The 26,640-nt window shown below is 38.3% G+C and overlaps 1 protein-coding gene across 2 annotated transcripts in view; it reads right to left on the bottom strand.

The window, feature by feature from the left end:
* LOC128649476 (thimet oligopeptidase-like) overlaps positions 1–7,528 on the bottom strand; it is a 41,695-nt gene extending 34,167 nt beyond the window's left edge. Inside the window, exons 1-2 of one of the 2 annotated variants that reach the window (XM_053702770.1) lie at positions 7,433–7,528; positions 7,088–7,291 (exon numbers count right to left, since the gene is read on the bottom strand). In XM_053702770.1, the coding sequence (XP_053558745.1) occupies positions 7,088–7,286 (199 nt within the window). In that variant the 5' untranslated portion in view covers positions 7,287–7,291; positions 7,433–7,528. Of the gene's footprint in view, positions 1–7,087 lie in introns of both variants that reach the window. The other variant, XM_053702769.1, reaches the window with a different exon arrangement.
* Positions 7,529–26,640: the final 19,112 nt, after the last annotated feature.

Below are 26,640 nucleotides of genomic sequence, written 5' to 3'. Positions count from 1 at the left end.
ATTTTATGGCGTTATAATAATTGATGTACTTTGACACTCCAAGACTACTACATTGCGAACCTTATTTCACTTACTGATATCTCACTACCCAAGTCACGTAACACATTTTTCCCTTTCCTCCTTTGTTTTCTTTTTCTCTTCTCTTTCTTTCCTCTTTTCTTCTGTGATTATAATAACTGTTGTTTGATTTTGAAAAAAAAAAAAAAAAAAATTTGCAAGCTTTGTTTTCCGGAAAGCCTTTACCCAATAGGACACTACGGACTACCTTATATTTCCAATGTAGGCAGCAATGCCCTAAGCTTCCAGATTGTCTGTAAGATTTCTTTTTTTGTGATTTTCACTTTTGTCATACTGGCTTACATGTCTGTAAACATTTTTCATTTTATGTCAATAAAGCTTGTTTTAAAAATTAAAAAAAAAAAAAAAATCGTAACAAAATTCTTCACCAAAAATCGTATTTTAACAAAAACGTATAATTTGTGTGTAATTTAAACAGGAATAAATCTAATTAAATATGCACAGCGAAAATCGTAATTTTAGTGTACTGGATGTGCAAAAATCACACAGAAATTTGTACTTATAAATACAAAATGCAAAGCGTAATTGTTGTTTTTTGCAAAATGGGCTGAACATGGGCGTTCCATGGGCGTATATGAAAATGTCTCTTTAATCCCAGCGTAATTCTATAAAGATTTTCACACTGCAGATCTCAGTTTTTTCTCACCAACTAAAAGGTGGCGAGCTTTTCTCAAAACGCTCAATATACTTATAATTCTAATAGAAAAACACATATATACGAAAATATAGCTGAATGTAAGATGCTCTATGCAGAATGCAGCATAATTTGAGTTATATTGGCTGCAGGATTTTAATCTTAAAGTGCTCCCCCTGCTCCCTGCTAACGTCGCACTAAGGAGCGAAGTTTCCCTATCCAGCAAGCTCCATTACTTTCAATAGGAGCCATCTCGCCACTCACAGGGCCTGCCCCTTTCTTTACGATCATTCCACCAGGACAGCCCTGCGAGAGTCGGCGAGAGAAAGTAGCTTTGAGCAGGCGATGTTTACATCATCAAGCCCGAAGTCGCACTTCTATCCAGTACACAGCAGAAGTGAACCAATTGAGCTGTTCCAGAGTTTGGTAGAACAAGAGGTGATAAAATTACATACAGATATAAAGGAAACATCACTTACCAATAGACACAATCTGACACCAGGAGAGAGAAGAGCATTAGACTCACTAAAAGACAACCAAAACAGTCATCACCCCAGCTGATAAGGGCGGGGCTATAGTAGTCTTAAACAAGGCTGATTACAGAGCAGAAGCCATCTCCCAGCCTCCCAGCTCTCAGATACCAATACATACCAAAGACTCACTTACAATCCCACAGAAAAATTTAAAAGAGTTACATACACTACTTGATTCAGCACAAGATTGTTTAATCAAACAAGAATTAGTACAACACTGTCTTATTGATCATCCAACAATCCCCACCTTCCGCATAGTCTCTAAAATACATAAGACCCTAACTAAACCACCAGGTAGACTGATAGAGGCAAGTAGGGGGTCATTGTGTGAGAGGGTGGGAGATTGATTAGACAATGTCTTACAACCCATAGTTAGGTCTCTGCTGGGATACATACATGACAGCACACATTTAATACACCAACTAAGCAATATCAAATGGGACAAAAACTATGAGTGGCTAACAAAAGATGTATCATCTCTCTATTCAAGTATCTCCCATACTGAAGGTCTCATGGCTCTTAACTATATTCTGCAATGCTTTACCAACTTTCTGGACAGATTCATTAAATGTTTGATGCAACTAACAGAATATTTACTAACTCATAATTATTTTGTGTTTAAGGGCATATACTATCTTAAAAAGTGTGGAACAGCATTGGGGGCAAAGTTTGCCCCCTCATATGCTAATCTTTACATGGGATATTTTGAAACATTGCACATTTTTGAAGATGACTTCACCCAAAAACACAGCATTATAACATACAGCTGGTTTATTGATGACCTACTCTTAATTTGCAAAGACAGTGACACATCATCTATCCAAGACCTTATAGGCCATTTCAACAAAAAATATCTTAATCGGTCATTAACAAACAAGTCAAGTGACACTTTTATAGAATATCTAGACGTGTAACTTAAACGTTATGAACATGACAACATCATCACCACAAACTACAGAAAACCTTTGTCAAGAAATACTATATTGAGAGCAGACTCATGCCATGCTCCCCATATGAGAAAGTGCATTCCTAAAGGACAGTTCCATCGCATTCGAAGAAACTGCACCTCACTAAAATGTACAAAGAGGAAGCTAAAGCACTCTCGAAAAGATTGATAGTGAGAGGATACATAAGCACATACTCAACAATATCAATCAACAGGCTTACACCAACTAAAGGATACTATAGATGTGGCCACATACCATGTAAGAGTTGCTCTTTTGCCAATAGCAGCCTAACTTTCACTTCTACCCAGACTAATAAAGTGTATTATATTAAAAGAAGAATAGATTGTACATCAACATTTGTCATATATATCATCACATGTAGATTTTGTTACATCTCATCTCAACAGCTGAAAAGATCCCAAGTACACCAGTAGCAAAAAAAATTGCATACACATGGCCAAGGCACTAAGAACTTTTCTTTCCTAGGTATAGAATACAGAGAGAGATCTGCTAGGAGGAGAGAATCAAGCCGTTATTGAAAAGGGAAGAATATTGGATTTTCACTAGAAACTAGGGTTCCACAAGGCATGAACCACAGATATAATGTAAATCTGTTTGTTGAGTGAAAATCTCTTTACTAACACTATAAATTCTGAAAACTGCAGCATAGATCATACCCACTAACTCGTTGATTAATATACTCAGCTTAAACAGCATAACAAGGGAAATAGAAGAACATGCATATAGACTAAAATATATCATGTCATAACATTAGACAGAGTTTTATAATAAAAGATGGAATCTGACTAAATTAGGAAATAAAGAGATAATAAACAGGTATCCAGCATATGCAGATATGATAATACCAGTCATTTTTCACTTATATTTCTCTCTTACATTCTTCTCATTTATTAAATTTCATATTTTAGTTTTTACTTATCATAATTTTTCATTTATTATTACTTATTTTTTACAATTCTTTCCATTCATTAGTATTATCATCATCATTGCTTAGTTTTTATCCTTTACAACAACCACACATATTCTACTCTTTTTTGTAAGTTTCTAGAGATTTTTATAGCCCCTGGAAATTTGCAAACAGTTCCAAATATAGTACAGATTTCAAAAATTCTATATATTCATTAGTATCTAGAACTATCGTTAACCAAATTAATTAATATATCCAATAACAAAGAGAATCAATCACAACACAAGGTCTTATTCTCAGTTTCAAAGTATTTAAGTATTATCAAAGTTTATTATGTTTTATAACACCATCCTTTTAAAACAGATATTTTATACAGTATCTTTCAAATTAGTCTAGCAATATTTTTATTATGTTTCTATTATAATTACTTAGCTACTGTATCATTTTATATATATAAACAGAATATCATGTCCTCTTATTGCAGTACAATTGACAAATTTGTTATATAACAATTCAAGACCTTACTAATTGATTAGTCTGTTTCCATCCTATTGGTCAATGTATACTGTATTTAAGGGCACCAGGTAGAACAGGTAACTATCTCTGATGAAGCGCTTTTACGCATGAGCAAAACGCGTCAGATAGCAGGGAGTTTACCTTCACATTGTATGTCTCTTATCTGAATAAAACCTTTGACTATACTAGCAACTTTGAGGACTCAGTTTTCTTTTTTTCTTTCTCTAGCAGTTAAAGGGACAGCTTACCCAAGAAGTGTTACATTTTTAAACATAATAGCAGGAATAGTTGAGTATAGTGGTGCTGAACATTCTGTTTTAATCATGCTGTGTATTTAGAAATATTTTTTTGAAATGTCTGTTTACAATGCACTTTGCCTAACCCCCTTAGAAAATATTTGGGCCGTATGTCTCTGTTACTCCCCTCAGTGCACTGCGCATGTGCGGTCCTCTCCTAAATCTATTGTAAGCAAGCTGCCTGATGAGCTGTGCCTGGTGACCTAAGCACACGCTATATTTCAATACATTGTATAGCTGTTGTACTTGCTCTTGCTCAGATGCTGTGGCTGCCCTGCATTGCTTGCTAAAAATTCCTGTGTGTAATAAAAGTCAGAGCTTTGACTGCAGACATCGGCTCTGTAAGATTGATGAGACTGGGACAGGCTGGAGAGCGGCAAAACAAGCAGAGAGATCACTTCAGCTAAACTTTTCACAGCGTGTAGTGAGCATATCAGGACTCAGGAGGACTACGTACTTGTATTAAAACAGATACTCACTGCAGAAATACATACCCTGTCTGCACAAATACAAATGTAATAACATTTTAGGTCCAATGATTTCTGTTTTGTAGCAAGTACATACTTCTCCTGATATGCTCACTACACGCTGTGAGAAGTTTAGCTGAAATGATGTCTCTGCTTGTCTTGCCCTTCTACAGCCTGTCCCAGTCACATCAATCTTACAGAGCTGATGTGTGCAGTCAAAGCTCTGACTTCTATTACACAAAGGAATTTTTGAAGCTGATGTATTTTTACTGTTTAGCAAGTATTAGAGAGAATCTGTGTAGGCAAATTTATAATGCTCATTTGACATATGAATTTACATATAGCCTATGATTGGAGGGTGGGCGTGGCACTTTAAGGAGTTGCTGATAAATTACGTTCTACCTTTTGGGCACAAAGGGCTAGATTACAAGTGGAGAGCAATATTTGTGCTCCACTCAGCAATCCCAGTGAGCGTAAATGTGCACTGGTATTACAAGTACAGCGCAATGCCAATGCAACCTTGCGTTTGCATTGCCTGGAAGCCAAGTGCTTGTGAGAGTGCGCTTTCATTGGCTTTAATGGGAGCTTTGGTTTCATGCCAACAGACACAGTGAACCACCTAGGGGAAGGGGAAAATCGCTCAATGTTGGGCACAATTAATAAATAATTTATTAAAGCAATTAATATATATATATGAATGTATATGAATATACACATATTAACACATAAATATATATATGTATACAAGCATATACAGGTTTTTTTTCTAACATCCCACATACCCTCACTTTAGCCCCTTATAACTGCTATAAAAAGCTCATCTTTATTTTAAATGCTTATGTACTGTCCTCTTTATTTTGGGGACAATTGGAATTTTTTTCTTTTTGACCTCTCGTTAATTGCGCTAAGAGCAAAGTGAAACCACAAGCTTGTGGGATAATTAACCAACCACTTGTAATGGCTGGTTATTTAACCCTTTGAGTGCTAATGATGTATGTATTGGGTACTTGTAAAGCACGGCTAATCACCCGTAAGGGTCTCAAGGCGCTGCTCATTTTATCGACCTCGGAAGGATGAAAGGCTGAGTGGACCTCGTCGGGGATCGAACCTGCAACCCTTGGGTTGCTACAGAACTCAGCCACAGTGCCTTAGCATGCTGAGCTATCTGTCCGTCTCAGTGATGGCTCTGAGCCGTTAACTTGAGGGAGATCTGGGGGCTCCTAACCGCTCCTACCCCGGCGATCGTGCCTGTAGAGTGACAGGCATCGCCGGGGCTTCACGTGATGCGTGGTAACGTCACGCAAAAATGACATGATTACATCACTGCGCAACTTTATTTATACTTAACAATGTTAAGTATAGGAGGAGGGGGCATGCTACTTAGAAGCCTGTATCTCAGGCATCTAAGCAGCTACAGACCCTCAAGACCCACTGTTGGAAAGGTAATCGCCTAACCTTTCCAACAGTGTCTGTGGGGGTCTGTAAAAAAAAAAGTTAAAAATTAAAAAAAACTTAGAAAATATTAGCACCCAGGTGGGAAGTGCTTAGCACTTAAAGGGTTAAAGGACCATGATACCCACATGTTGAAACACTTGAAAGTGATGCAGCATAGCTGTAAAAAGCTGACTAGAAAATATCACCTTAACATCTCTATGTAAAAAAGAAAGATATTTTACCTCAAAATGTCCTAAGTATTCAAACCCCATTGCAAAGGGCTTTAAGCAGTAAATCAGTATGTCTGTCCCGGGACAGGCAAGGGAGTGAGCTGCGTGCACACTCATGTTATTTCCCTATTCAGTTTAAGGAAGTTTACTATGAAATGAAATCTCATGAGATCACAGTAAAAGAGTTCATGACCTCAGCACTGTTGCTGCTGATTGGTTACAGTTCATTTCTTCATTTATTTATTTTATTTTTTTATCTGCAGAAGTATAACTTTTTACACAGAACTTACTCTGGGGAGCTGAGGAAATTGTGAGGTAAAATATCTTTCTTTTTTACATAGAGATGCTCAGGTCATATTTTCCTGTCAGCTTTTTACTGTTATACTGCATCAGTTTCAAGTGATTTAGCATATGAGTATTATGTCCCTTTAACGTGTGCCTGTTAACTGGCAAATGTGCCCCTTTACGGGCACATGTTAAAGGGACACTGAACCCATTTTTTTTTCTTTCGGGATTCAGATAAAGCATGCAATTTTAAGCAACTTTCTAATTTACACCTATTATGACATTTTCTTCATTCTCTTGGTATCTTTATTTGAAAAGCAATAATGTAAGTTTAGATGCCGGCCCATTTTTGGTGAACAACCTGGGTTGTTCTTGCTGACTGGTAGATAAATTCATCCACCAATAAACAAGTGTTGTCCAGTGTCTGGACCAAAAATTATCTGGCTCCTTAGCTGAGATGCTTTCTTTTTCAAATAAAGATAGCAAGAGAACGAAGAAAAAATGATAATAGGAGTAAATTAGAAAGTTGCTTAAAATTGCATGCTCTATCCGAATCACGAAAGAAAAAATTTAGGTTCAGTGTCCCTTTAAGATAGTGCTTTACTCCTAATCTGTCCCAAAGTGTCAAAGACATGCAAACAGTTGTTTTTTGTTTAAATTACTCCAAGTAGCAGTTAGGAAGACTTACAATGGAATAAATATACACGTATTATAGAACTTTTTATTTGTGTTTACTTACCAGAATAGTCCACCTCTACATCTGCCAGGGCCTTTAATGTATTCTCGTAGGTTACATGGTTTAAATCTAAGGAGCCCACAGTATCATAAACACGTTTGGTTTGCTCAATGAGTTCAGTAGTCAGAAGATGGATCTGATCAGGAGTCAGATCCCATCTCAGGCGATTCTCATCCTTTGTTGTTGGCTGGGTTTCCATCATATGTCCTGTAGAAAGCAACACAGATTTACTACAATAGTATAGGGATATTATCTAAGTTATTATTAAGGATAATGTGGATAAAGCAAAACATATAGCAGCAAAACTCATGACTACAGGGAATGTACGGTAGACAGGGCAAATATTACATCCGTGTGTGGCAGCAGGTTTACAACCAGATGTTTGTGTGCCAGGTCTCTGTCAGCACCATGTCACTGAGAGGCAAAGCAGCACTTTCCGTTCTCTATATAGGAGGAGTGACAGAATCTCTCGCCTGTTTTGTTTATACCCCCAATAAGCGCGAGTTCAGACACGACACAGAACATGCTACAGTGTCAGCAGCGAGATGCTATTGCATCACTTTATCTGCATGTGTACAGACACTAACCTTAAAGGGACACTGAACCCAATTTTTTTCTTTTGTGATTCAGATAGAGTATGACATTTTAAGCAACGTTCTAATTTACTCCTATTATCAAATTTTCTTCATTCTCTTGGTATCTTTATTTGAAATGCAAGAATGTAAGTTTAGATGCCGACCCATTTTTGGTGAACAACCTGAGTTGTCCTTGCTGATTGGTGGATAAATTCATCCACCAATAAAAAAGTGCTATCCAGAGTTCTGAACCAAAAAAAAGCTTAGATGCCTTCTTTTTCAAATAAAGAAAGCAAGAGAACGAAGAAAAATTGATAATAGGAGTAAATTAGAAAGTTGCTTAAAAATGAATGCTCTATGTGAATTATGAAAGAACAAAAATTGAGTTCAGTGTCCCTTTAAACCTTACAAAAGATTAAATATTACATGACAGATTAAAGGTCAGTCTATGGCACATGATATTTTTATCATTTATACCCAACAGCAACATAAAGTTTGTGAAGTTAAATGCTGCGCTGTACAGGAGCTTCAGTGTCACCGGCACCTTTGGGTGCCACGTTATGACTTGCAGTACACTGTGACTGCAGGTGTTGTTATATCAGTTAGGGATGTGTAGGCATTTGTGGAGTGGCTTGTAAGTTATATTAATTAATCACAATGCACATCTCCCAGACTGCATGGAAATGATTGACTACAAGTGAGAGTTTTTCAAATTGTAGTCAATCCCCATCATACTGGATAGATTTGTGTGCCTGGGGAGTTCTCTCATTTGTCATGACTGAAGACAGTGAGACCTGTAGGTTAGCATTGCTTGAACAGAACATATTATATTCACAAAGGAAGACGTGTACATTTAAAAAATGTGTTTATTATTAAAGTCCAGAGTTCCAAAACATTAACGCAAATGTGAAAATCTCAAGAATATTTTTGTGTTAGTATACCAATTATTTTCTCTTAAATACAGCTCTGTTCTATAGCCTCGTTGTGTGCCCAGTTTTGGCTAATGCATCTATCTTTTATAAAAGTTATTATCAGCATAGCATCATTTTATTTAGTGATGCATTTGTTTGTGTTTACGTGTCTTTATATAACCACTGAATGTGGCAAATTATCAACATAAGGGTCCAAGAGCGATCTATTTTAAACTGAGGGGAGAAAAAAACGAGGAAAGAATTTCTCTAGGTGCACTTATGCAAGTCAAATATGCCTGAATATTTAAAGCCATGCTTGTCAAATATGCTGTAAATATTTGAGACCATGGGGCCTAATTATCATTGTGCAAGCAGACATGATCCGATATTACGGATCATGTCTGCTGCACATCGATAAATGCAGACAGCATACGCTGTTACTGCTGGTGCAATACCGCCCACTGCAGATTTGCGGGCAATCGGCCGCTAGCAGGGAGTGTCAATCAACCCGATCGTATTTGATTTCTGTTGATTTCTGTCCGCCGCCTCAGAGCAGGCGTACAGTTTATGGAGCAGCCTGAAGACTTGCCAGAAACACGGGGCATCAAGCTCCGTTCGGTGCTTGATAATTCAGCCCCCTTGCCTGTACCTTATAATTTGCATTCTGTATGTATATCTTCTTATCCTCAATACAAATTTGATTAAAAAAAATATTCAGTAAAAAATGTATTGCGTTGCATTAAAAACCATGACAAACTTGTTCTGCAAAAATCATATTTTATTGAAAAAATTAAAAATTACACAGGAGAAAAACTATTTAAAGTGATATGAAACCCTTTTCTTTTGTGATTCGGATAGAGCAAGCAATTGACTTCTATTATCAATGTGTCTTTGTTCTCTTGGTATCTTTTGTTGAAATGCAATTACGTATGCATGGGAGCCACCCCCTTTCTGGGACACTAAATGGCAGCAGTTTTACAAGAATGTTTTCCATTTGAAAGAGCACTAGGGGGCAGTACTATTTCCTGCCATGTAGTGCTCTAGATACCAGAGGTATCTCTTCAACACAGAATCATGGGAATTAAGCACATTTTATAATAGAAGTAAATTGGAATTTTTTTTAAATTGTATGCTCTGTCAAAATCACAAAAGAACATTATTGTGTTTCATATCCCTTTAAGTGCATTGTTTTTATTATTGTAAAATGAGTTTCCCTGCCTCTGCTAGTGGGCTGAAAAGGGGTGATCCACAAACATACCCCAAATTTCTATGAGAGGTGTTGCACATTCTCTAAACATTTCCCTTCTGTAGAACTAACAGTTTTATGTCGCAAAATGAAAGGTGGTGCGATTGTGTCAATACGCAAGACAATCATTTGAAATAGTGTACTGTTCAGTTAAATACTTGATACCTTGCGACCCTACCTGCCTTAGCCACACACATATCTAATTTTGCATCACAAACCTCAGTTACTTTTTCAGTATGTCAGTGTAGTGTAGAGTTGCCACCTCACCCATGTGTTCCTGGACACTTATGAGTTACACAGGCTGCAGGGTGTGCAGGGAGGAACATGTATTGTCTTTTTTGGATATTACTATTCATATTCCTCCCTGCACAACCTGCAGCCTGTGTAACTCATAAGTGTCCAGGAAAATAGGGCTGAGGTGGCTCAGGTGTAGGGTTGCCACCTCAGCCATGTTTTCCTGGACACTTATGAGTTACACATGCTGCAGGGTGTGCAGGGAAGAACATGTATTGTGTTTCTGGACAGCACTATTCATATTCCTCCCTGCACACCCTGCAGCATGTGTAACTTATAAGTGTTCTGTATTTTAAGGGACAGGTGGCAACCCTACTCAGGTGGCAGTGTAGTGGTATCATGTATATTTAGTCTATTAGTTTAAACTTCTATTTACTCAGAGTGTAACAAAGTGTATACAATTCATTGTAAGTTAACTGATTCCCTTTTGCTGTTAGAGTCATTTTTGTTTAAAGTGAATGTAAACTTTGATGAAATAGTGCCCATTTTTTAAAAATACTATTAAAAACAGGGGCACTTTCATTTATCAAAGTTTATATTGCAGCAAATTTTACAAATACTTACCTTCTCCTGAAACGCCGGATCGCCGATCCCACGTCTGCAGGTCCTCTGTACTTCATCAGCAATAACAAAACCTGCTTCCTCCAATCACGGCTTCCCCCCAGGAGCGTCCATCTGGTGATTGATTGGAGGAAGTCGGTTTCGTCTTTGCTGTGTAAGTACAGCAGGAAGAAGCAGGCAGGGGATCAGCAATCCGGCGTTTCAGGAGAAGAAAGTATTTGTAAAATCCTCTGCAATGTAAACTTTGATGACTGAAAGTGCCCCTATGTTTAATAGTATTTTTAAAAACCGGGCACCATTTCATCAAACTTTACATTCACTTTAATCATGCTCAGAGCAGAGGCCCCGTATTACAGTTACCCTTGCTGTGACCTTTCTGCCCCCTCATCACTCTCAGACATTTCCTAAATTCTACTTACAGTTAAAAATATAAAACTCAGACAGGGTTCATCATAAGAGCAACTTCTGGCACAGGAGCCCCAAGGATTACATATGAGCTATTCTGGCCATAAGAGAATCTACTGTCTGCAGAGGCAGCTCAGGAAAATCTTGTAAACTTCACTACTAGGACATTTAATGCAGTTAATAGCTATACACACGTGCAGACTAATACAACCCAGTAGCTGTGTCTGTACTCATGCATATAAATACAACTATAGAAATACACACATAGGGGTATATTTATCATGTTCCGTATGGAGCTTGATGCCCCGCCCACACCCTGTCACAACCCCATCACGGCACTCCCACCTACCACGCCCTTGTCAACATCCCCCGCAATGGCCGCTTTCACCTGCTCTGCAGTCTAATGTTGATCTTAAAGACCAGGTACGGTAGGTCTCTACTGCGCATGACTGCTTCTGTCAGACATACCTGGCCTTTTATTATATAGGATATATATATATAATATATATGAATCATTAAAGAAAATGTTTGAGTTAATGTCGCTTTAAAAGTGTCTCAGTGCATGATACCTTGCACATCAAACATGAACTGCTTAGCAACACAGAAAAATAATAATTACAACTATAGTACTTATGAAACATGATTATTAAATTGGTTGTATTAATGTAGCCACCAATCAGCAAGCGCTACCCAAGGTCTGAACCAAAAATGGGCCGGCTCCAAAGCTTACATTCATGCCTTTTCAAATAAAGATATGAAGAGAATGAAGAAAATATGATAATAGGAGTAAATTAAAAAGTTGCTTAAAATTGCATGCTCTATCTGAATCATTAAATAAAAAAAATTGTGTTTCATATCCCTTTAAACTCATGGTTTGGATAGAGCATGCACTTTTAAACAACTTTACCATTTACTTCTATTATCAAATTTGCTTTGTTCCCTTGGTAGGCTTTAATTTCTACAAACACTCGGCTAGATTACGAGTTGTGCGTTACGGTTTTAACGCTGAAAAAATGGCCATTGCAGCATAAAAACAGTAGCGCAGCCAGTCTTGTCGGTATAGCTATATCTCAAGCATTTTAGCCTGTAACGCAACTTCAATCCCGCCCTCAAAAACATGACGTTTTTGTGTGGGATTTCCATAGCGCCGGTATTACAAGTTGTGCGGTGAGGCTAAAATGCTTGTGTTACAGCCTATACCGACACGATCCATACCGCCATCTGAAACCAGTAGTTATGAGTTTTGCGCCACAAAATTTTTCACAAAACTCATAACTAAACTGTTAAAAAGTACACTAACACCCATAAACTACCTATTAACCCCTTAACCGACACCCTCCCGCATCGCAAACACTATATAAAACGTATTAATCCCTAATCTAATGCCCGCCTACCCACATCCCCGCCACTATAATAAAGTTATTAACCCCTATACCGCCGCTCCCCGACACCTCCGCCACTAACTAAACCTATTAACCCCTAAACCGCCAGCCCCCCACATCGCCACTACTAAATAAACTGTTTAACCCCTAAACCACCAGCCTCCCACATCGCCACTAATAAATTAAACTATTAACCCCTAAACCTAACAACCCCCTAACTTTATATTAAATTTACAGTTAAACTATAAATGAACCTAACATAACTATTATACTTAACTATTATACTAAAATTAAAATAATTACCAATTAAAAAAACTGAATTACACATTAAAAAAAAACTAAGACTACTAAAAAAAATTAAGTCTAAAATTGCAAAAAATAAAAATAAAAAATACTAAATTACAAAAAATAACAAACACTAAACTACGAAAAAAAGGCCTTTTGTAGGGCATTGCCCTAAAGAATTCATCTCTTTTCCCTGTAAAAAATACAAAGACCCCCCAACAGTAAAACCCACCACCCAACGAACCCCCCAAAATAAAAAACCTAACTCTAACAAAAAACCTAAGCTACCCATTGCCCTGAAAAGGGCATTTGTATGGGCATTGCCCTTCAAAGGGTATTCAGCTATTTTAAAAAAGCCCAAACCCAAAAAAAGTTTAAAAAAACCTAACACTAACCCCCGAAGATCCACTCACAGTTTCTGAAGTCCGGACATCCATCCTCATCCAGGCGGCGAGAATTCTTCATCCAGACGGCATCTTCTATCTTCATCCCGGCGGCGTCTACTATCTTCATCCTGGCGGCGCTGATCCATTCTTAAAGACATGTGGCGCAGAGCGTCCTCTTCATATTGTTACTGCCGTCCACACTGGATCTTCAATGCAAGGGAGCCTTTACAAAATGGTGTCTCTTGCATTCCTATTGGCTGATTTAATTCTTGAAATTCAAATCAGCCAATAGCATGCGAACTACTGAAATTCTATTGGCTATTCAATAACTTTTATTAGTGGTGGCGATGTCGTGAGCTGCAGATTAAGGATTAATAACTTTATTTTAGGTGTTCGTTTCGCACCCTCTATAGCGTAAAACTCGTAATCTAGGTGACTGTTGCCAGCAGTGCTGCTATAGAGTGCTAATGACATGCACGCTCCTGACCTCCAGAGAACCTACTTCAGTTTACTATTCAACAAAGGATACAATGCAAATGAGGACAGATGTTTAATGCTACACAATCTATCTAAACTAGGAAAGCTTAAATTTGCCTTTACTGTCCATTTAACTGTTGCTCAAAATGTTATAAAAGTTTTTCCGATATATTGTATATTAAAGGGAAATGAAACCTAATTTTTTTCTTTCAATATTCAGATTTAGAATACAATTTTAAAAAAAGTTTCCAATTTAATTTTATTTTCAAATCTGCTTTGTTCTCTTATTTTTTTGATGAAGAGATACCTAGGTAGGTAGTGTGCACGTCTGGAGCACTACATGACAGGAAATAGTGCTGCCATCTAGTGCTCTTGCTAATGTATAACATTGTTGCAAAACTGCTGCCATATAGTACTGCAGATATGTGCACACTCCTAAGCTTACCTTCCCGCTTTTCAACAAAGGTTAACAAAAAATCAAACAAAATTTGACAATAGAAGTAAATTGAAAAGTTTAAAAATGTATGTTCTATTTGAATTGTAAAAGGAAAAAAATGTGGGTTTCATGTCTCTTTAATTTAATCGTTTTTGGATCTAGGTGATGGCTAACCTTTGCACCTAAGATGTTTTGTAACTACATTTCCCATGATGCGTAACTGGACTGCAGACTACCATGGGAAATGTAGTTCTGAAACATCTAGGTTTGCCAAGGTTAGCCATCACTCTCTGTAGATTGTATTTGGTTTGTACTGGTATACAATTTGCTTTTGAAATATATATATTTATATATACGGTATATAAATATATATATATATATATATATATATATATATATATATATATATATATATATATAATGTATTTTTTTCCACTGAATATTATATATTATGATAAAATTAGTTTACTGGCCCTTTTACAGAAAGAAAAGTGATGTTTGCATAAGAATCCATAAAAGTTTAGCTAATTAACATTACCTTAGCTGCCGTGAGAACGACACATGCCTTATCTTATTAGCTGTGAAACATATTTATCAGGACTTCAATACAAACATGAGAATCTTGATTTAAGGGAAAATCAATCTTTGAATAAAACAGCTGACTAGGATGAATTAAAAACAAATTGAAAAAAACAGCTTGTTTGAGGTTATCATGTGTTATCATGTGTACATGGCAAAAACAGAGGCATTATGACACCATCTGATTTATGTTTCTTTGTCATCAACTAAATGCATGACCGCTGCTTTGCTGGAGTTGGCTAAGCGAGAGCAGCATATGTATGTGTCTGGCAATCAGCAGCCACACCCGTTACAGGAACATCACAGCTCCGGCAGCAGGAGTGTAACCACTATGGGGGAATTAAACTAATAGTTAGACACAAGCATTTGCGCAATAATAAAATGATGATTAATGTTTAAAAAATGTTTTTTGCCATATTTCTTTATATATAACTTTAGAGAGGGTCTGTTTATTAAACAGATAGTTTTTCTTATTGCACAAGAAATATAAAGTGACATTATGAACCATAGTGTAATCATATTCCTAGTGAAATGTTTTTTGTTTGTTTTTTATAATTATTGTTTAGGGCCCAATCACAGAAAGAGATGTATTATTTTATCCAAGAAGGTTTTTTTCCAGTGCCTATATACAACTGTATCCATAAATGCCAGGAAACTTATCATAGCATTACTTGCAAGCTGTCCGCTTGACCAGCCATGTTTGGAGGACATTTTTGGACATGACTTCTTCACTCAAGTGCAGATCTTGTTGTATTTATTGCACGTTTGTTCTCTGGAATCCCCCTTTTCTCTCATTTTATTATGTGTAATTGTACTGATTTTCACAGCAGAGGCAAATTAAGACTACAGCAGACCCATAGCTGTTTGATTATTATTATTATCAGTTATTTGTAGAGCGCCAACAGATTCCGCAGCGCTAAGTTTGATGTTTATTTATAAAGAAGTATATATTTCTGTTTGACTTAAAACATTTTTAATACTAAAATGGAGGCAAACTTTACATTTTTTCCTACATTACAATGTATGTACAGTATACAATAAGCATTACATTATGCCTCCAATTTCTTTTAGAACTTGCCTAGAGCAGGGTTCTATAAACCTTTTTTTCTCAAGACCCAGTGCCTTGATACCACATACTTCTGCAACACAACAAGATATCTGCAGTTTTTGGTAAAGTGACTAAAATGTGTCCATACTTTATACCGGATTGTAGTCAGATCTGAAAGTGTTGGAATAGGTAATAACACACAGACACTCTTATACAACACACACACACACCATGCACTCTCATACAACACAAACACACACACTCTCCTACAACACACACACTCTCCTACAACACACACACACCATGCACTCTCATACAACACAAACACATACACACACTCCTACAACACATACACACACACACACTCCTACAACACACACACAACATGCACTCTCTTACAACACAAACACACACACACGCTCTCCTACAAAACACACACACCATGCATTCTCATACAATACACACACACACACCATGCACTCTCATTCAAAACAAACACACACACCACACACACACTCTCCTACACACACACCATGCACTCTCATACAACACACACACCATGCACTCTCATACAACACAAACACACACACACTACACACACACACTCCTACAACACATACACACACACACACTCCTACAACACACACACAACATGCACTCTCTTACAACACAAACACACACATCACACACACACTCTCCTACAAAACACACACACCATGCACTCTCATACAACACACACACACCATGCACTCTCATTCAAAACAAACACACACACCACACACACACTCTCCTACAACACACACCATGCACTCTCATACAACACACACACACACACACTTTCCTACAACATACACACAAGTCACGACCCAGTAGACATGGTGTTGCAACCCACTAATGGGCCCCAACCTGTAGTTTGAAGGACCTTGGCCTAGAGTATTAGTATTATTCTTTATTTATAAAGCGCTGACAGATTCCGCAGCGCTGTCCATGGGTACAAGGATAACAGTACAGTGGAGAAACAATACGATAAGACACAACATTTTACAGACAAATACAGGGGGAATTGAGGGCCCTATTCCCGTGGGAACTTACAATCTAGACGGGTAGGAGGATTGGAAACAGGAGGTGGGGACTGCAGAGGTGAGAATGATATTAGTGAGGAGATAGAGGGCAACTGTTAGTTAAGTGAAGTTATTTTGTTGATAAGTTGGGTGATAAGCTTCCCTGAACAGAAAGGTCTTTAGGGAACTTTTAAAGGAGGGGAGGTTAGGGGCAAGTCTGAAATCTCTTGGAAGTGCGTTCCAGAGGGTTGGTGCCGCACGAGAGAAGTCCTGTAGTCTAGAATGAGAGGAGGTGATGGTAGAGGACGCAAGAAGCAGGTCGTTGTTGGATCTTAGGGGACGGGCAGGAGTATATTTGTTGATGAGTGAGGACAGGAAGGGTGGAGCAGCATTGGTGAGGGCTTTGTAGGTCAAGGTGAGAATTTTGAATTTAACTCTGTTGTGAATGGGGAGCCAGTGAAGGGACTCACAGAGAGGTGCAGCAGAAACAGAGCATAGAGAGAGGGGGATTAGCCTGGCAGAGGCATTTAGGATGGATTGGAGGGGAGAGAGGCGGGAGAGAGGGAGGCCAGTTAGTAAGTTGTTACAGTAGTCAAGTTGGGAAATTACCAGGGAGTGGATGAGCTGTTTGGTAGTTTCAGCACTCAGAAACAGACAAATTTTGGAGATATTGCGTAGGTGGTTGCGGCATGATGAAGAAAGCAGTTGGATGTGGGGAATGAAGGACAGATTTGAGTCAAGCGTGACTCCGAGGCAGCGGACTTGGGGTGATGGGGAGATAGTGGTGCCGCCAACAGTGATAGAAAAATTAGAGACTGGAGTGGAGCTAGAGGGGGGAATTAGAAGTAGTTCGGTCTTGGACATATTTATTTTTAGGTGGTGAGAGGCCATCCAGGAGGAAATGCCAGATAAGCAGTCGCTGATGTGAGAGTTGACAGAAGGAGAGAGTGCAGGGGTGGAAAGGTAGATCTGGGTATCATCAGCATAGAGGTGATAGCTGAAGCCATAGCTGTTGATAAGTTTACCCAGTGAAGAAGTGTAAATAGAGAAGAGTAGAGGACCCAGGACAGAGCCTTGAGGTACTCCAACAGACAGGGGCAATAGAGAAGAGGAGTCACCAGCAAAAGAGACAGAGAAGGATCTGTTAGAGAGATAAGAGTGAATCCAGGAGAGGGCAGTGTCACAGAGACCAAGAGAACTGAGAGACCGTAGGAGAAAGGGATGGTCAACAGTGTCAAAGGCAGCAGATAGGTCAAGTAAGATGAGTATAGAGTAGTAGCCTTTGTTTTTAGCAGAAAGGAGATCTTTAATAACCTTGGTGAGGGCAGTCTCAGTTGAGTGTTGGGGACGGAAGCCAGATTGCAGGGGGTCGAGCAATGAGTTGGAGGACAGGAAGTGGGTTATGCGATTGAAAATTAGTTTTTCAAGGAGTTTTGAAGCTAGTGGGAGCAGTGATATAGGGCGGTAGTTTGCAGGAGAGTTAGGGTCGAGGGAGGGTTTTTTGAGGATGGGGGTGACCTTCGCATGTTTGAAGGAGGCAGGGAATGAGCCGGTAGAAAGGGATAGGTTAAATATGTGAGTAAGAGCCGGAGTGAGGGTGGTAGACAGAGGAGGAATTAGATGTGAAGGAATAGAGTCAAGTGGTCAGGTAGTGATGTGTGAGGAAGACAAAAGGGAAGCCACTTCACTCTCAGTAGTTTGGAGGAGGGTGCAGAGAGTGGCAGAGGTGGTGACTGGGAGCAGATTTGGGAGATTGCAGGTTTGTGTTGGGATGTTTCCTCGGATTGCAAGTGTTTTATTGAGAAAATAGTCAGCAAGGTCTTGAGCACTGAATGCAGATGAGGGGGTGGTGCAGGTGGGTGGAGGAGAGAGTTGAAAATGGAAAAGAGTCTTTTAGGGTTTGAGGAGTGAGTGGATATAAGAGAAGAGAAGTAGGTTTGCTTAGCTAAGCGAAGGGCAGAGGTGTAAGAGTAGAGAATGAACTTATAGTGCATGAAATCAGGTTCAGAGCGGGATTTCCTCCAGACATGTTCAGCAGTGCGGGAGCATTTTTGTAGGTGACGCGTTTGTTGGGAGTGCCAGGGTTGGAGCTGACGACGTGGGGCTTTGCAAGGTTGGGGTGGAGCGAGAATGTCAAGTGCAGCAGAGAGAGTATTGTTATAGTGGGTTATAGCAAGGTCAGGGCAGGATATCGTGGAAGTGTGGGGGAGGCGTAGTTGAATAAGATTGGACAGTTGGGGAGCGTCCACAGTGTGCAGATTTCTACTGGTGCGGGGGCGAGAGGGGGAAGTAGGTTTAGTATCTATATTAGGATTAAAGGTGAGCAGATGGTGGTCTGAGATGGGAAATGGGTGACATGCAACATTAGAGAGAGAGCAGAGATAGGAGAATACCAGATCAACCGAGTGTCCATCACGGTGGGTAGGGAATAGGGTGGATTGTGAAAGGCCGAAGGAGTTAGTGAGTGGGAGAAGTTTAGAGGCAGCAGGGGCAGATGGGTTGCCAATGGGGAGTACCTTTGCTTACTCACCTAGGTGCATATTCATCATGTAAATTCAGCTTTACAAACCCTTTATATCTTATTGGTACAGATTTACTACACATTGACATTACACACAATTTTTAAAGCAACCTTATGGAATTGTTTCTCCATATATTGTAGAGTTGAAAATCTGCACAGCTAAAGCATGATACCAAATAAATACCCAGCATAGAAGGTGTAGAAAACGCTCTTCCTTTAATAAAAATTAAATATATATATATTTTTACATTTATAAAATAAATTTGCATTTAACTAAAATTAAACTTTGACTTATGTATGGTATGTTGTGATATTACATATTGACATTGTTAAAGGGACATGCATGATTCAGATAGAGTCTGTAATTTTAAACAACTTTCTAATGTACTTCTATTATCCAATTTTCTTTGTAATCTTAGTATCTTTAATTGAAAAGCAGAGACTTAGATATTGATAGCATATAAGAGCCATAGGCCCATCAAGTCTGCCCTATATTACATAAAAGTATAAATCTATTTAGTTTGTAGGATAGCCTTATGCTTGTCCCAGGCATTTTTAAAGCCCCCACAGTGTTTGTCATTATTACCTCTTGATGAAGTTTATTCCATAAATCAATCACTCTTTCTGTAAATAAGTGCTTCCTCAAATTACTCCTGAATCTACTACCCTTCAGCTTGAGATCATGACCCCTTGTTCTTGAATTTTCCTTTTTATGTAAAATACCAACAGCCTCAGTTTTACTAAACCCTTTAACATACTTGAAAGTTACTATCATATCACCTCTTTCCCTTCTCTCCTCTAAGCTATACATATTTAGGTCATTGAGCCTATCCTGCTAAGTTTTATTTTTTAGACCATGTACCATTTTGGTAGCCCCCCTTTGCACATATTTAAGTTTGTTAATATCCTTCCAAAGATATGGCCTCCAGAACTGCACACAATACTCAAGATGAGGCCTAACTAATGATCTATAAAGTGGCATAAGAACCTTACTATTTCTGCTGCAAATACTTCTACCAATACACCCAAACATTCTGCTGGCCTTACTCGCTGCATAACTACATTGCTTACCAAATTTTAAATCCCCTGAAATAATAATTCCCCGTAAGTCCTGTTCCTCATTTGTAACAGTCAGCAAACCCATAAATATGTTAAACAAAACAGGCCCCAGAACTGACCCCTGAGGAACACCACTAGTAACAGCCCCCTCTGTTGAATGTACTCCATTTACTAAGACACTTTGATTTCTGTCTTTAAGCCAGAACTCCACCCAGTTCACAATTTCTGAGTCTAGACCAAGGAGATACAGTTTGTGAATTAGTTTGTTGTGTGGGACGGTGTCAAATGCTTTGCTGGAATCTAGATATGCTACATCAACTGCTCCACCCTTGTCTAATACTTTTGTTACATAATCAAAGAAGTTGATTAGATTAGGCTGACATGATCTCCCTGATCTAAAATCATGCTGATTTTGGTCCTCTAAATTGTTTGTCTTTATGTAAGTCATAATGATTTCTTTTAAGAGGCTTTCCATTAATTTCCCTACTAATGAAGTTAAACTAACTGGCCTATAGTTACCAGATTCTTCCCTACTGCCCTTTTTATGAAGAGGTATTACATTTGCTATTCTCCAATCATCTGGAACAGCTCCTGTTAATAGTGACTGATTAAACAGATCAGTTAATGGGACAGTTAGCACTGATCGAAGTTCTTTTGAAACCCTTGATTGAATATTATCAGGACCCACTGACTTTTTATCTTTTATTTTTGATAATGCTAACAAAAACAGATTAGTGTTAAGCTTGTTTCTATTTTTCGTAGCATCCCTTAAAGGGACAGATTACCCAAAAAAGGGCTATTTTAATAAAGCTTGTTATGTAGATAAAGTTTTCAATCAATATGTATTAGCTATTTTGCTGCTAAATGTTGTAAAAATTAGAAAAAACCTTGTTGTATTTTTAGACGTATTTTTAGACGTACGTCACACTGACTTGTTACAGGGCTAAAGCTTTCCCCACGCTCCATAACTAGTGGGCTTAAAGCAGGAAGACACCTGCTTTCTCATGATGGAGATGTAACTAGCCTGACTACCCCCCTCCCCTCATCACTGTTTAGGGCACCAGACATGAAGAAGCACACACAGCTCTGTAAAATGATGTGAGGATCATATTTCAAATTGACAGCTGTGAGTATGAGATTCATGTCCGTTTTTCAGTAGTGGCCAAGTAAACGGAGAGGAACAGAATTTTTTAACCTGCTTTGGGGAGAATTTGCTAGTAGCATAGTCAGGCTAGTTACATCTCCAGCACGAGAAATCTGGTGACTTCCTGCTTTAAGCCCACTAGTTAGGGAGCATGGGGAAAGCTTTAGCCCTGTAAGAAGTCAGTGTGACGTACGTCTAAAAATACAGCAAGTTTTTTTCTAATTTTTACCACATTTAGCAGTAAAATAGCTATACATATTAATTGCAAACTTTATCTACATAACAAGCGTTATTAAAATAGCCCTTATTTTTTGGGGAGTAAACTGTCCCTTTAATGTAGACATACTATTTTCACAATCTTTTTTTCACTCATATATCTTAAGAATGTTTTATCCCCATGTTTAACTGACTGTGCTATCTTCTCTGAGCTTTAACCTTCCTGATTAACTGCTTAGTCTTTTTTGTTGAAGTCTCCATATTTTCATATAATCATCTGATTGTGTGTGTCTGTAATTTATAAAAGCTATCTTTTTTATCTTTACAGCATGTGCTACTTCTTTGGAAAACCAAATTGCTTTCCGCTTTCTTTTACTTTTACAGACATGCCTAATACAATGGCACCCTTCACAAATTACCACTGTTCTTAAACCCCTGTAATAAGAGTTTTTCCTTTTAAATAGTATTTTAGGTATTCTCCCATTAATGAAAAATCTGCCTTCCTAAAGTCTAAAACTTTTGTTTTAGTCTGGGTGGACAGTTTCTGCACATGAATACTAATCCAGATTGATGATCACTGGTTCCTAAATTCTTACCTACAGACACATCTGAAACTGTATCACTGTTTGCAAGTATTAAATATAATATAGCTTCCTTGCAATTTGGTTTCTTAACTAATTGCTCAAGTGATTCCCCTAGCAGAGATTCAAAAATATACCTGCTTCTAGCTGATCTAGCAGAAGGAATCTTCCAGTCTATTGACCCATTGAGTTGTCCATTCATCGGCTCTCAACAAACAACATCACTTACAATAATATTTACATAAATAAAAACAGAGACTTAATATTGGGATAAAGATCTGGCCACAGCCTGTTTATTAAATAACACATAACTTTAAATAACACTTATTCTGTTTTCATCTACTGTTTGCAAGATGACTGCCTTCTGATGGAAAGTTTTAACATGCAATCTACTTACAGTTAGCAGAATCCAGCAGTAGCTTAACTCAGACAAATTCCACAGCAGAGATTTATGAATCCTTCAAGCTTTATTGTTGCAAAGAAAGAATTTTGAAGTTCCGGAAGTGGTAATTGCCAGGTAAAAAGAATTTGCCTCTACAAAGCTATTAGCAGAAAGTTCTAGCAAACTTTACACATTGAAAGTGAAACTAATTTACACACACAAGTGAAACAAAAATGGAGGCAGGAAGTGACCTCAAAAAGGTAAGAGGTAGAACATAGAATATACATTAAATTGAATACAATAATAAAACATAACACTAGAGGGAGCACAAGAACTAAAATAGCACTTAAAGATGTACATATGAATATATGGACAGAACACTCCCCATCTGGTATCTGTAGATACCACTATATAAATCGACCAATAAACAATAAACTTAAAAATGTTGATTGAAACTTCTTTGTCCATGAGACCTGCAAGACAAAGAATGAGAGAAAAATATACAAAATGCAATTGCGAACATAAGTCCATGTTGTTTTCACATGATAAATCTTGATTAGTAGCAGGGCTGGCACTGTCCCCTGTAGTCATCTCTCTATTGTAATCCTTACAAACTGTCAACCAGTTTCTATGAGTACAATCACAGTCCATGTGAAATAGAAGAAGGACAGCTTCTGTAATCCAAGACCAGGTACACTGGTAAGAAGTGTAGTAGCTTGAAGATGGTTCTCTTTATCAGGTCCCACAAACTCAAATGTAGTACTGGTTGATGTTGTATCTGTAGAGTTTAACAAGAATGTTGGTCCTGTCAGCCATGTCAATTTCATGCATTGTGCTGAAGTTAATGACCTGGTTGCAAGATCTGCAGTATTTTGGTTAGTAGGTACGTAATACCATTGCTCTGGTTTTGTAGATCTCCTGATGCGTTCTACTCGGTTGCTGATAAATCCTTCATGTGGTTTTCCTTCAGTGTCGGTCACTTTTAGGTAGGCCACAGTTGCATTAGCTTCTGAAGATGCATCTGAGAAGATGTAGATCTCTGTTACTGTAGCTGTTGATAGAGATATAAAAGCATAACACCGTGGAAAACAGAGCTTTTCAAGAGCCTTCAAAGAATCCTTCCACTTTTCCCACATCTGACGTTTCTCTATAGGTAGTAAAGTATCCCAGGATTTTGACTCAGATGAAAGCTGTCTAAGCAGAGACTTTCCTTGTATAGTCACTGGAGCTACAAACCCCAGTGGGTCATAAAGACTGTTAATAATTGATAAAACACCACGTCTAGTGTATGGCTTTTCATCAGTAGAAACTTTGAAAACAAATTCATCAGTTGATATGTTCCAATGTAGACCAAGACTTCATTGTACAGGTGGTGTATCTGTACCTAGATCTAAGTCTTTGAGGTCTGTTGCATGGTCTGCTGGAGGAAAGGCTTTCAACACCTTGCTGCTGTTTGAGACTATTTTATGAAGCCTTAGGTTTGCTACAGATAGCATCCTTTGTGTTCTTTTAAGCAGATCAATGGCTTCTTCATCTGTCGGTACAGACTTGATTCCATCATCCACATAGAAGTCTCTTTCTACATATTGTCTGGCATCTGTTCCATATTCCATTTCACCTTCTTGAGCTGTTCTTCTCAGTCCATATATTGCCACTACAGGTGATGGACTGTTGCTGAAGACATGCACTCTCATGCGATAATCTATTATCTCAGCACTAGTATCATTGTTGCAATGCCACAAAAACCTGAGGTAATTCCTATTGTCTTCTCGAACAATGAAACAATAGAACATCTGTTGTATGTCAGCCATGAATGCTACAGGTTATTTCCTGAACCTGATCAATACTCCTAAGAGACTGTTAGTAAGAAGAACATTATTGAGTGACATGCCTTCATACTGTGCACTTGAATCAAACACAACACTTATTTGACCTGGTTTGCGTGGATGATAGACGCCAAATGAAGGAAGATACCAACATTCTTCACCTTCTTTTAGTGGAAGAGCTGGCTCTGCATGCTTATTTTCAAATATCTTCTGCATGAATGATACAAAGTGTTCCTTTATCTTTGGATCTTTCTCTAGAGTAGATTGTAAGGAAGAAAGTCTAGAGAGTGCTTGAACTCTGTTGTTAGGTAACCTTTGTCTTGGATTGCGAAATGGCAGAGGGGCTACCCAACTGTTTGAGTCATCCTTGTAAAACTCTTTGTCCATTAACTTGAGAAATTCTTTATCTTCAATAGAAGGAGCTAGTTTATTGTCATGCTGTGTTGTGTGGAACACTGTACTTCCAATGTTGTCATCATCTGGTAAGGGAGTAACTATATCATCTTGACTGGCATAGTATGAATGTTCATAGATTCCAGGTTTCTCCTTTACATGGTAGTGATTTGGGCATGGCTCAAAGTAAGATGGACGTCCATTAATTAACACATAGTTTTCAAGGAGTTAGTAATATCTGTTCTGTAGATCTTTCCTATACAGGCATCTCCAACTATTACCCAGCCAAGGTCAAGTCTCTGAGCGTATGAAGAATTATGAGGTCCATTACATTGCTGGCGTACCTTGTGTATTCGTAGAATGTCTCTACCAAGTAAAAGCAACATCTGGGCATTCTTCTCTAGAGCTGGTATGCAACTAGCTATGTGTTTCATATGAGGATGGTAATGGGCTATTTCTGGCGTAGGAATCTCATCCCTGTCATCTGGTATTTGATTGCATTCAATAAGTGTAGGTAAAGGCAACTGTATACCATCTGTAATAGAAGCTATTATGAAATCACTAGCTCTTCTTCCTTTTGTTTCAAACTGACCTGCACATGTACCAAGGGTGTAAGATGAAGGATTACCATTTACGTTGAATATGTTGAAGAATTCAGTTCTAGCCAGTGATCGATTACTTTGATCATCCAGAATTGCATACATTCTTACTGATTTATCAGGCTCTCCCTTAGGATACACTTTGACAAGACATATTTTAGAGCAGGACCTTCCACTAAGTCCTTCACCGCATATTTCAGTACATTTTGAAGCAACAGATGTTTTGTTTGTTGTCTCTTCTGCTTTCTCCCCGCCATGCTTTTCAGCAGGGGCAATACTTTCAACTGGAAGGGAACTTGAAGACTGGGTGGATAGCAAACACATGTCTGTCACTATTGCATTCTGAACATCTAATATTGGCTTTACAGCTTCTAGAAAGATGATCTGTTGAAGCACAGCACCTGAAGCATAGTCCATAATTTTTAAGAAGCTCTATGCGTTCTTGCAAAGGTTTTTCTCTAAAGCTACGACATTTCTTAAGTGGGTGAGGCTTCTTGTGCAATGGGCATTCTTGAATTAAATTCTTTAACTTCTCACTTTGCATTCCCTGACTGGAAGGTGCAACATCTGTCTTTTGGACAAACACTGATTTCTTTGAGTTCTTGAATCTTGAAGTTTCTTTCTCGTGTTCTGGAGAAGTCACCGCCCACTGATTTAATTCAGTTAAAGAGAAACTTGGATCATTTCTTGTCTTTGCTATGTCTTGGATGAACTTACTGAAAAAGGAAAAGGGAGGGAATGATACATTATTCTCTTACTTGAATCTTGATCCTTTTGTTGCCCATTTATATTGAAGAGCATGAGGTAACTTAGCCACAATTGGATTCACACCTTGTGCAGTATCAAGATAACTCAGTCCTGATAGACATGGATCTGCTTTAGCTGCTTCTAGTTCCAGCAGAAGATCACTTAACTGTTGTAGCTTGCGATTGTCCCTAACTGTGACTTTTGGAAATTTTTGGATTTTCTTTAAAAGGGCATTTTCAATTACTTCTGGACTACCATAGGTCTGATCCAAACATTCCCAAACCATTTTTAAACCTGCAACTGGGTTGTCTACATGGACAGCTCTGAGCCTCTTGACACGTTCTGCAGATTCAGCACCTAACCACTTTACCAGCAGATCAAAATCTTCTCTAGCAGATATACCTAAATCTTCAACAACAGTCTTGAATGTAGACTTCCAAGA

The sequence above is a fragment of the Bombina bombina genome, chromosome 2 (genome assembly GCF_027579735.1).
Source record: "Bombina bombina isolate aBomBom1 chromosome 2, aBomBom1.pri, whole genome shotgun sequence".
Classification (NCBI taxonomy): domain Eukaryota; kingdom Metazoa; phylum Chordata; class Amphibia; order Anura; family Bombinatoridae; genus Bombina; species Bombina bombina.
Note: the sequence above shows the minus strand (reverse complement) of the source record. Positions and strands in the feature narration are given on the sequence as shown.